Source organism: Galleria mellonella, unplaced genomic scaffold (genome assembly GCF_026898425.1).
Source record: "Galleria mellonella isolate WM207_F2 unplaced genomic scaffold, CSIRO_AGI_GalMel_v1 utg803, whole genome shotgun sequence".
In the NCBI taxonomy this organism is placed as follows: domain Eukaryota; kingdom Metazoa; phylum Arthropoda; class Insecta; order Lepidoptera; family Pyralidae; genus Galleria; species Galleria mellonella.
Window position 1 is genome coordinate 271,467 of NW_026442160.1, and position 12,971 is coordinate 284,437.

General features: G+C 34.8%; 2 protein-coding genes and 1 non-coding gene across 3 annotated transcripts in view; all 3 read right to left on the reverse strand.

Annotated features, from left to right (window-relative positions):
• The window catches only part of LOC113522757 (uncharacterized), a 216,739-nt gene extending 213,951 nt beyond the window's left edge, over positions 1-2,788 (reverse strand). The window contains exon 1 of the mRNA XM_026908565.3: positions 2,457-2,788. The gene's annotated coding sequence lies outside the window, so the exon portion shown is untranslated. The remainder of the gene's footprint in view (positions 1-2,456) is intronic.
• A 5,919-nt stretch (positions 2,789-8,707) lies between these two features.
• Positions 8,708-8,900, reverse strand: LOC128202243 (U2 spliceosomal RNA). The gene has a single exon (XR_008253671.1). It is a non-coding gene; the product is annotated as a U2 spliceosomal RNA (small nuclear RNA).
• A 1,714-nt stretch (positions 8,901-10,614) lies between these two features.
• Positions 10,615-12,713, reverse strand: LOC113522656 (transcriptional repressor CTCFL-like). The gene has a single exon (XM_026908418.3). The coding sequence runs from the start codon at positions 12,585-12,587 to the stop codon at positions 11,136-11,138; it is 1,452 nt and encodes a 483-aa protein (XP_026764219.2). The 5' UTR covers positions 12,588-12,713; the 3' UTR covers positions 10,615-11,135.
• Positions 12,714-12,971: the final 258 nt, after the last annotated feature.

Sequence of the window (12,971 nt, forward strand, 5' to 3'; positions counted from 1 at the left end):
AAATATCTTTTAAAGTATTCTTCACCCGTATTATCTATCTACATAATACTTAAGTTCGGACAGAACTGTTTTAAATTTAAATGCCTAATATATTTCTCAGTACATTTTTGTGCATATAACATTTACACTTAAGAAAAAATAAAACACTGGCTGATTTTGCACAAACAAATAAATTTAATATTCCAAATATTTTAAAATTCGAATAGAATTAAAATGTTTGTTAGGGTTGTGTGGTCTTTGCTTTATTTATATTAAAGATAAAGGCTGTATATAAAATTTTAATAAGGTATAGATACATGATGCTATTAAAAAGTAACTGATATACAGTGAACTAAAAATTACGAAATCGGAAGTCAACCTACACAAACCTTAATACCAATACCAAAGAAAAGATATACGAGAGAAATGAGAGGTAAGTTTTAGCTCGTAGACTATCAAAAGCATAGACAAGTTAATCCTTAGTAATATTATAAATATGCAAGTGAATTTGTTTGTTTGTTACCTTATAGCACCTTAAAGGCTTAAACAATCACTATGAAATTTGGTGTACACGTATAGTACGTGGGATAGAGATAGATTTAGGCTTTATTATGCCTCTCAGTAAACATATATTTAAATTTTTAAGCCGTTAGTTTATTAATCTAGTTGAAAATATTTGAGAAAATTGAAAGTCTCTTGCATATATTTACTAATTACATTTTGGCAAGAAAAACTAACGAATGAGAAAGCCCTGAAAAGAGTGAACGAGAAAGAACATTAATTAAAATAATAGAGAATAGAAGAGGCAAAATGCTGGGCCACCTTATACGACATGACGATTTTTTAAGAGCATAGTAGAGAGAAAAATAGAAGGCAAAAGAGGAAGAGGAAGACCGAGGCATAACTACATGGGACAGATAAAAGAAACACTAGGTGTCATGTTGTATAGGGACGTCATGGATATGGCCTGGGATAGAACTGGCTGGAAGAAGATGAATGAATTAGTTGCACCGACAAGAGGAAACTCTTAAATGAAAAGAAGAAGAAGAAAAAATACCTATTAACTGAGTATCACACAGGTAGATTAGACATAGGTGCTTTCTTAAAATCAGGTATGTAGCTACTATGTATTTGCATTTAGCATTATGTTAATTTCCTAAATTGCAATGGATGTTTTCTTAACTGTGCTGTAAATAGGTTAATCCAATGATGATGGTGAACAAAAACGATGATTATTATTATTTGATTCTACTCTCTTTATTGTTACGCCTCAACAATACAAAATAAGTAATGAAAGTTTTTATTGCTACAGTGGCAGCCCTGAAGTATCAAGAATTTATAAAAAAAAATATTTTCTTCTTTCCTTGGACTGTAAGTTTTTCTTTTTTTTTCTTCAATGGTAAGGGCTGTAAGTTTATCACGTTACGTCTACAAAGGTCATAGAACCAGTAATAATTGCATTATTTAAGAGTCCACACTACCCTTATATTGTTGAAACGTGTAAAAAAATCTGTGCAACCAACTAAAAGCGTCGTCACAATAAAATAAATAAATATTCATAGTGTTGTACTACTATTTTATAATATGCCTCTGTACGAAACATCGAAATAGACTGGTATTATAAAAGATTTAAATACGAGTACTTTATAGTGAAGAATTTTCAAATCTAACTATGTAGTTGCATTTTCATACAAGCTCAGCTCATTCAATATGGGTGTAGTGTGTGCGCAATGGTAAGCACGTTGCTTTGTAGAAATGAGGTTAAGGGTTTGATTCCCGGTCGAGCCAATTAATGGTATGAAGATTTCAGAATTATAAGCTCTAAATATTCCGATTTATATTTTTTTCTTTTAATGGGTGAAAATGGAATAAAGACACACTATCGGAATATTTACAGTGAGAGATCATACTTAGGTGAGGATAAAAACAGGTCAATTGTCCCATTCCACGAATTCAACAAGAATTAACCACCATACTTTCCAAGGGCAACCACATGGAGGTTGACCTGATAAGATGTATTGCTAGCAATAGGGTCTTTAGATCCCCCCCCCCCCCCATTACTAACAATTCCTACTAAAACAATTAAGCTGAAAGATAAATTTTTGTTTTGGTCTGTTTAGTGTAGGTAGGTAAATAAATAGAAGAAAGAGGTAAAAATCAGTCTAGATTAATAATTACCTACGAAATCGTAAACCGATGATCAAATTCTCACAAAAAATAATTTAACCATTGACTCATTAGTAAATAGACTTTATAGATAGATGTAGACACCTAGGTACTATACAGATACTAAGTACTAAGTAGAAGGGAAAACAGCTAAACTTCTTTCTAAACATTTCTTATTCATAAATCTTGTGATTTTAAAATCTAATCATCGAAATCTGTCATCTCTACTTATATATAAGTTCACTAATATATCAGATACCGTTAGAAAAGTTGTACATGAATTTAATTAATATAAATTCATATGTACATACCTCATATAATCTTGAAACTGCCTCCAACTGCAGTGTCTCTAAAAACCAGACCAATAACTCCAAACAGAATCCAATTGGTTGCGAAAAAGAACAAATTAATTAATATACACAATTTCCAACACTAAAACGAGAACTAAAACTTTTATTCTACGTTGAAAACACTTTTTCTTTGACAACTTAGTTGTATTCCCACACTATAATCCGGTGTATTTTTAGATTACACTGTTTTATGAACTCTACAATTAAAACTAGTGACTTTTTAATGGGTCCATATTATTTTTAAGCACGATAGTTACTACGGTATCGGCCATCTTGACACGTACATTACGGATCGCGGGTATAACTGGACTGGAGCAAAAATGGCGGTGCGGCTGGTTGCGAGTCTAGCGAACGGCGCCGCTACGTCAAAGATTATGCGTGTGGCGTACAGGTGAGAAAAGAGGGGTAACACCTCTAAAGTATATATATTTTTTATTACATTTCAATTTTACAAGTAGATCCAGTTCTATTCATGAGTGGGATCAATCATGAACTAGTTACGCATTAATTGTTTTTACATTTGACGGGTCTTAAAAACAAAGGCTTATTAGTTGAGTCCTGGTCATAACACTCGATTACGGATTGGAAGATCGTTATACATTTTGATAGTGTAACGAACATACACATACGAACATAGGTGTAATATATACACTATAAATGGCTAATCATCATCTTCCTACCCTTATCCCAATCATTTGGGGTCGGCGTAATATGATTTTATCCATATTACAAAAAGATTTGGTTTTTAATTTTACGACCAGCCACCTGCCTGACGTCAACCCTCTTTGGGAATATAAATGCAAATGGGAATGATACACTATAAATGGCTAATGCTAGATATAAATTTGAACTATGGTCCACACATATGGCATCACTCAAAATAAAAAAAATATCTATTAACTATATAATTTCATGCAGTTAATATTATTTTGCTACAAAATAGTTTTGAAACATTTAAATCGAACTCTTGAACTTATTTCTTTTAAAAATCAAACTGTTTTGTCTCTTTCTTTTGAGCTAAATTCTTAATTTGAACGAAAGTGACAAAACAGTGTAATGGTTAAAATAGGATTGTAGATTTTAGTTTTTACAAATAAAGGGTCAAGAAACAAAAAAATTAATATATATTTGTGTCATTTTTATACACATAAGCGATAAAGCGGAATATTTCAATTCATCGATAGTTATTTTAAAATTTCAGTAGCCACTATGTACCTATGTGTCAATTCGCCGTTTGTCCTCTCCATACACTGTATAGTCTATGACGCAAGCAACAGTGTGCAGTGCTACCGCGGGAAACCGGTCTGAGAAATAATAAAAATATTGATAAAGTTGCAAAATGGAAGTGGTGTATACATAAAAGTCATCGTTAAGTACTGCTTTTTAATCCATTTAAATACCTTTTTTGTCTATTTAGAGCATTCATTAGTTATTTTATTATTGTTATTTGTTTATTTGTGTGGTAAACCGCATAACCATTTTTGTATATTAAAGCAATTTATTGCCGTGCCCGGCATAGAATGGATCCCTTTCTTTCTCATAGGTGTCGTAAGAGGCAATAAAGGCAAATAATGGCCGAGGAATTTTTTTCCTAATAGTGCATATTGGGGGAAAAGGGATTTTTAGTAATGGGGTCTAAATGACCCATTGCTAGCAATACACCCTGTCAGGTCGACCTCCACGCAGTTCCCCCTGGAAACCGTCATGATTAATTCTAGTGGAATTCGTCAAGATGGGCTAACTGACCTGCTTTCATCGTCACCTATCATCGCTCACTGCTGCCCCGTCAGCGTATACCGATAGCACAGGCGGGGTAACCATTCCATTATCACCCATTAAAAAAAACAAAAGCAGTGGACGGAGAATGGCTGTCCGCGTTACTAACAAAGGAATTATTAATAATGCGGACTACCTAATATTAAGGTCAATGTCAAACTCCATTGCTAACAATTCCTTTCCCCTCTACCCTAATAGACTGCCATCCTAAATCATCTGCATCTACTGATTCCTTGCAATGCTCAGGTCGTCACTCCATCTAGTAGGAGATCGTCCTACACTGCGTTTGCACGTACGGGGTCGCCACTCAAGAACCTTTCTTCCCCATCGGTTGTCAGTTCTCCTTCGCTATGTGACCAGCTTGTTGCCAGTTCAGCTTCCTTATCCTTCAGGTTATGTCGGTTACTTTGTATGTATGTATGTATTACTATTGTTAAAATATGAATGAATATAATGAAGCGAGACCTTACAAGAGGGAGACTTTGTACATAAGTCGATTGCTTGGGTACCTCTGTCCCATTCGTGTTTCAACCGTGAAGCAGTTGTGTTTGCATGGCTGTGTTTCGATTTGAAGGGTGGGATATGGCGTGAATTTACTGGGTACGGAGGAATAACACCTAAGTCCTCAAGAATGGCTACGCATGGGGGGTATCATGGGCGAAACAGTATATTCTGTTATGTCCGTGGTACCGCTCATGTCTATAGGCGACGGTTACCACTTTCCATCAGGTGGACCGTCAGCTTGTTTGCTATTCTAAGTTGTATAAAAAAAAGCGAATAAATAATTAAATTAACACTTACATATTAAAATAACATAATAATGTTAATAAAATTAGTATTAAAGGCCCAAGATCCATTTACAAATAGCAAAGTAGCATTTATTAAATAAGCAAAAACTTGGACTGGTCGCCTAGTAGCGACTGCTTTTAACATAATAATTATTGTGGTGAATTAATATTTATACAATATGTTTAATTAATTAATGAAATATATTATTTATGCATCATTTATGTAAGTATGTATCTATATAATGCAATTTTACCGTTGGCTGTTAATTTGACTACACGGGTTACACTCTGGGTTTTTTTTATGGGTGAAAATGGTATGGTAACCTCGCCTGCGCTAACGCGATACGCAGGCGGAGCACCAGTGAAGGGTGATAGATGAGAATGAAAACAGGCCAGTTAGCCCATCATGATGAATTCATCAGGAATTAACCATGATAGTTTCCAGGGGGAACCGCGAGGAGGTCGACCTGGTTGGGTATATTGCTAGCAATGGGATTCTCAGTCTCCATTACTAACAATCCCTTTTCCCCCTACACTCTGGGTTTGTTGTACGCGTCCGTGTAGCCTAACATCAGGCTGTAGCTGAAAATCAGTGCTTTGCTTTTAAGCAAAACTATCACTGAGCTGTAGCCTATTTGGGTCACTGCGACACACTTGGTGAAAACATATTTCCATATTACATCTTTTGTTTTATATTTAAAAAGGTGTAAATAATTTGATTGTATAAACTCATTTGTTAATTTACGTGTGTCATAAATGGCTTAAATAAAGTGTTTATCTATCTATCTAAATATAGATACAGAGAATTTATTCATAATTTACCAAATTACAAGTCTAGTTTCAATTAATTATCTCATTACTAACTGATCCGGCGTCCCGAATAGCAGAATAAGTATTAAAAAACGAAAAAAATTAAAAAATCGACTGTTACGGCGGTACGAAGTTCGCGGAGTCAGCTAATAAATAAATAAATAAATACAACAAGATATAACACATGCAAACACTACGTGACTCCTGCCTAGAATACAAAATAGTCCTTTGAAAAAGCCTTTTTCTCTCTTATTGTTATGCATCGATTTATGTATTAGCTCGTCGGTCACGTGTGTTTTTAACCCTTCTTCAGCACGTCACCAATTCGCCATAAAATATCGAAAAGAGACAGGTCGACATCAACATACGCTTATCCCCTACATTTTTTTTTTTATGCAACTGTGAATAGCAAACAAGCTAAAGGCTGTAACAACCGTCGCCTATAGACATGAGCTATATATAGCTATATGTATATATATATATATATATATATATATATATATATATATATATATATATATATATATATATATATATATATATATATATATATATATATATATATATATATATATATATATATATACGAGTATATAGGTTATGTACGATGTTTTCCAGAGGGAACCGCGAGGAGGTCGACCTGACACAGTATATTGTTAGCAATGGGGCAGTTAGACCCCATTACTAACAATCCCAGGCCCCTTCTGAAATTTGGTATATACGTAATAGGTGAGATAGAAAAGAATACGAGGTTCTTCTTATCTCGGTCGGTGGAAAGAGATTGTTAGTAACGGAGACTAAGAATCCCATTGCTAGCAATATACCCAACCAGGTCGACCTCCTCGTGGTTCTCCCTGGAAACTATCATGGTTGATTCCTGATGAATTCATCATGATGGGCTAACTGACCTGCCTGTTTTCATTCTCATCTATCACCCTTCACTAGTGCTCCGCCAGCGTATCCCGTTAGCGCAGGCGGGGCTACCATTCCATTTTCACTTATCAAAAAACATATACCGGTTACGCGGATGAAGTCGCGGGTAAAATCTAGTATAATGTACAATGCTTAAAGCTTGAAATACGTGTACACAAAGTTGCTTTTGCAGTTGATTGCTGCTTGCCACTGTAGTTTCCTCAGAGTTATTGCAGGATCAACTGAGGATCAACTTTATGCAATATATGTAGGTAGTGTAGGTACAAACTACAGGAACTCGGTGCTTTGTTCTGGACCAATTAACTTGTGCCTTTGAACTAGTTTGCCCAAAATTTCTGTTCCTCTCCTGTAATTAGATAGAAATGCACGGACTTCATTTTACTCACGAAGCGTAAATCCAATGACAAATAACACACTTCGGAGAAAGGAATTATTAATAATGAGATTTCAATAACCCCATTATAGTAATATATCCTATCAGGTCGACCTCCACGCGGTTACCTCTGAAAACCACCTTGGTTAATTCCTTTATGAATTCATCACTATTGGCTAACAGACCTCTTTCAACCTTACCTGTCATCCTATACTGATGCCCCGCCAGTGTATACCGATAACGCAAGCGGGGTTACCATTTATTTATTTAATTCTTTATTGCACTAAAAACATAAAAATATAGAAGGACAATTAGAAAATTCAAGTGAAATACAGTAATATAAAGTACAGATAAAAAAATATACATAAAGGTATAAAAGGCGGTCTTATCGTTAGGACAAAATCTGTTATTCTCATTCCATTATCATCTTAAAAAAAATAACTCCAATAAACTATACTCAATTATTAAAAAGTATATAAAGTTTGTTTAAAAAATTCGCTTTCATGATTTGAGACCATTTATTTATTTATTTATTTATAGGATTACCAACATAAGATACAGCTAAACATTTCAGTACAATACACTGGTAGATTAAATCTAACTGTTCTTACATTTATAGGCAACCACAGCTTGCCTTGTGTTTGACAAATATTAAAATAGAATTAAATTATTAAATGTCATTAAATAAGTAAAAATATTAACAATATGAATAATATAATTAATGGAAATTGTAATGTAATTATTTTACTTTATAATGCAATGGCGAGGTACATCAACATTTTAATTTAGCCATAAACACAGAGTGACTATCGTTATGTATTTCATGCAACAATTGTTTGCGCTTATATTACTATTACAGAGTCTGTAGTACAGTCAATAAAGTTGAATAAAATATGTATCGACTGTTACAAAGAACAGGAAACAGGAATCTAAATAAAACGGAAACATTTACCTACAGTAATGTACCAAATGATCCGTGAGCGGTTTAAATTTTAAAGTGAATAGTTAAATATGTAAGTACGATAATGCACACGTTAAGTTGTCCAATTAATATGCACTAAAATATAATAAAAACATTTAAAAACTACTTTCTCATAAGTGTGGTCACTCATCAGGATTATAGATAGATAGATACTCTTTATTGTTTCCTCCAAAAGATTACAACAGTAAACTTATTATAAATACAAACAATCACAAGAATACTACGATTTACTAGATAGATACGTATTTTGATTTTTAATTTTTTTTTTTCTAATAGATATATATAATTTCCAGAAATTTTACTCTATTACAAAGTTGTATCTCTTTCTTCTACGTTTTGCTGTTTATTTTTTTTTTATATCACAAAGGCGGCAAACGTTTTTCCATGTAACAGAAAAGTGAAGAACAAAAAAATTTGCAAAATTTCTCCAAACCTATATTTAGACTTCTCCAAAATTTCGCGAACATAAATCGATTAAAAAACATCAAATGGGAACGCAATTGCGCTCCGGGAATGGACAAATATCGCATTTTAATATGGGTTTTCATGAATTATGTGGGCCAATCCCGGCGGCACTGCAATGCCGGGCCGACCCGTGACGGGAGTGGAGCGAGCCCCGAACATCCCGTCGGTTTACAAAAATCAGTTTAATATACTGGTCCCTCAGTGAGGGAACTTCCAGATATTAAGCTGATAAGAACAGATACTACACTTTGATCTTAGCCAAAAGGCCGAGAAGCGATAAACTTTCGATCTGAGTCTGGGGTAGTCATTACATAGCAAAACCTTTTAATATCGTGTTCTAAAATGTAACAGAAATTTGACAGCGCCATCTATCGTTGTTACGAAAAAATACCGTGCAGCTTCTATCTTGCTATTTGTTACTATCTCGACAAAAAATACCTCGTCCATGCTTGCTATTATTGCTACCATTTAAAGCGCCTCTGCTGGATATTTATCGATGTTGTATTTGTATTCAACTCCGTTGCCTCCGGAGTTGAAGCCAGGGTAGAGGGGTTTACCCCGAGGCCCCTACCTCACCCGCCTACAAAACAAGCGGACTAATGAGAAGACCTATGATGATGATGACACAGACCAACATTGTATGCCGGCTGCAAACCCAGTGACCCGTAGGGGGGAAAGGGATTGTTAGTAATGGAGTTTGACAGCCCCATTGCTAGCAATATGCCCTATCAGGTCGACCCCCACGTGGTTCCCCCTGGAAACCATCGTGAACAATTCTTGTTGAATTCGTCACGATGGGCTAACTGGCCTGCTTCATCTCCTCACCTATCACTTTTCACTGGTGCCCCGTCGGTGTACACCGATAGCGCGGGTGGGGTTACCATTCCATTATCATCAATTAAAAAAAAAAAAACCCAGTGACCCGGAGGTCATCGCCTCCAGAGTAGAAGCTGGGGTAATGGGGTACGCCCCGAGGTCCCTACCTCGCCCGCCCACACATCATCTGGCGGGCAAAGAGAAGCCCCTGTTGTTGTAAAGATTTCCTCCTCCTGAAGCGAACGCCCTCTGAAGATCGGTCAGCAAATAAGTATGTATCTTTTTTGGTAGGTACTTAAACAACTTTCGTATCTAGGAGTATCGTCCTGACTATTGGATTTGGCCAAGTGCGAAAACAAAAAGAGTACAGTCTTTAACATTTAGAAAAGTTCCATCAGTTTTTTTAATGGGTAGAAATGGAATGGTGCCACCGCCTATACTAACGGTATAACAATAGCGCGACACCAGTGGAAAATGAAAGTATAAAAATGAAGGCAGATCACAAAGAGAACCAGTAAGGGGTGAAAGGGATTTATTGGTAATGGGGTCTAACAACCTCATAACTAGCAATACACCTTGTCATGTCGATCTCCACGCGGTTCCTCTTGGAAACCTTTGTGGTTAATTCTCGATCTATCAGCCATCACTGGTGCTCCGTTGATGTATATCGACAGCACAGGCAGAATTACCATTCAATGTTAAACCAATAAAAAAAAAACACAGGAAGTACGTTTATAGGCTTTATACACTGCGACGACTGTTTGCTTGCCATCAGGTAGACAGTATGCTTACACCCTCATTGTGCTATATGTTGTGTATATATAAATTTGGATTTTGCTTTACAAAAAAACTACTGTAAATATTACAAAACTAATATGGAACAAAGACAGGTGTAACCTGAATAAATTATCGAAGTAAAAAAAATATTTTGTTACAATATTTTTTTGGAAAACAGCTTTTTTCCCGCCGTTGTCTCTCGGCCCACCTGATAGAAAATGGTAACCGTCACCTATAGATATGAACTGTACCATGGACATAACGGAGTGTACTGTTTCGCCCACAATACCCCCATGTGTAGGACTGTTGTAACTCTGTATCTGAGGACTGTTGTAACTCTGTACCCTGTAAATTCATTGCCACTATATCCAAGCCTTCAAACCAAAACACAGTTATGCAAACACAATTGCTTTGCAGTAGAAACACAAATGGGACAGAGGTGCCTAAGTGGATGAGTTTTGTACAGTCTCCCTCAGGTAATATATGATATAAACTAAAAAAGCAAACTAAAATAAAAATGGAAAGGAAATTTAAAATGATGTCAAATTTAGTTTAATCTTTATATTTTATAATTTATTTACATTTACTTTATAGTTTAGATAAATTCGTGAAGAATATAATTTAAAAAATTAACATCAGAAGTAGAAATTATTAACCTATGACTAGTTAACAAAATTGCAAAGGGATCCAATCAATTATTGCACTTAACATAGGCTTTATTCTGAATACAATTGTATTTAACAAATTAAAATATAACATTAAGAGATATGTTTATAGAAATGGCACCTTAGAATCGATCTAAATGAAGGAACACATCTCCTAACAATATTGAATTCACTTTTGGGGTGTACAATAAACAAAATTCCTTTATACTGCTTCATTAACTAAAGTAATAAATAGTTTTAAAATTGTATTTATTGTTAAATTATGCTTGATGTGGATATTTCAATGATTGGTTCACAAACAGTAGACGATAGATTTTCCTCTTTAAAAGGTTGAGGTTTTGTTGATACCAATGCGCACATATGCTTAGAACGCAAATGTCGTTGCAAATAGTCTTTTCTCAGAAACTTCGTATTGCAATGTGGACATGAATATTTCCTCTCTGCATAATGCCTTTTCTGGTGAAGAGATAATTTTTGTGCATCTGCAAAAAATTTCCCACAAAGTGTGCATGATACATTCACAAGTGTATGTTTGGATTTATGTCTCCTCAGGACCTCACTTCTAGTACTCTTATATTCACAAATGTCACACTTGTAAAGAAATCTGTCCTTGTTATGAGTGAATCGTTTGTGATTACCGAGTTCAGCTATAGTGAAGAAGGTGGATGCACACTTTTCACAAGTGTATGATTTTACCCCAGTGTGCCTAACTAAATGAGACCTCAGTGTACATTTTGTTTTCAAAATTTTTTTACAGATATCACATTGGTAACCTTCATCTTTGTGCCTTCTCATATGCTTGTATACAGCATTGCGTCCCCTGATGAATTTACCACAGATTTCACAAGTAGTCTCTATAAAATATATTTGGTGTGCGGATTCTTGGTGAGCCTGTACCGAGCTTTGTTGTGTAAACGTTCTGTCACATAATGAGCAGGGAAATGGCCGTTCACCATTGTGTGTCACTATATGTGATTGCATATCTTTAACACGGCGAGAACTGTAATCGCAACATTTACAATGGAATATTCTGGATTTGCCAATCCCCTCTACCCTCATATTATCTGTTGATAAACAAGTTTTAACTCTAATCTTTTGATGTCTATTGAATGCTTTATATGTCTTAAAAGTTCTTTTACATACAGGACAGAGCAAAATTTGTGGGAGATGCACCTTTTTCCAGTGAACACGTAACTTGCATTTACTTTTAAAGGAATCACCACACTCATTACATACTACTTTGAGATCGATAGCCCTACTTTTCCTTACTGGGCATTGGTCTGGTAAATCATCTCCGATTGATTCATCTTCCGTATTGGTGTCAAGATAATCATTTATATTTAAATAAAAATCATTATCGGACTCTTTTTGAACCAATTCACTTTCTTCTTTCTTAACGTGATTCACATTATATTCTTCTAAAAGAAAGTCTGTGAATTTGTCGAATGATGTGTTTCGAAGTATGTTGTTGGAAGTCTCACACTTGTGTTTGAAATTTAGGGCGGTTTCCAATTCTAAAAGACACTCCGGACATATTTTTGTAGGCAGACGGTCCCCGTGTGTTATTGATACATCTGCTATGGTATTAATATTTTCAGAGATCGTAGCATCTTTCAACTTTTCAAACAGTGACAAGAATTTATTTTCTTTCACTAGATCAGTCTTTAAACACACACGGCAAATCTCTGTTTTATTGTCATTAGCCATTTTATTTTCCTGTTTGATTATATTACAAGAAATATATGAGTTTTCACATTTTGTTCTAAATGATTTTTTATTTAGTATTTATTTAAAATTAAGTAGAAAGTAAATATCTATACTAATGACTGACTGTTTATGATTTTTTTTTTTTTTTTTTAGTACGTTTGTTCCGTTTGGAACAGGCTAAGGTCGGAGACCATGCTGCCTAGTCTTCAAAAAGATAATTTGTCTGGAATCTATACTAATGACTGACTGTTTATGACTGTCTGACATGAGATGAATGTCATAACAGACTACTTATTTTATGATCACAAGTTTTTTAATCTATGCTATTTGCATAGATTGAGAAACTTGAATTTAACCTGATAATTATTAATTCTAAAGAAAATT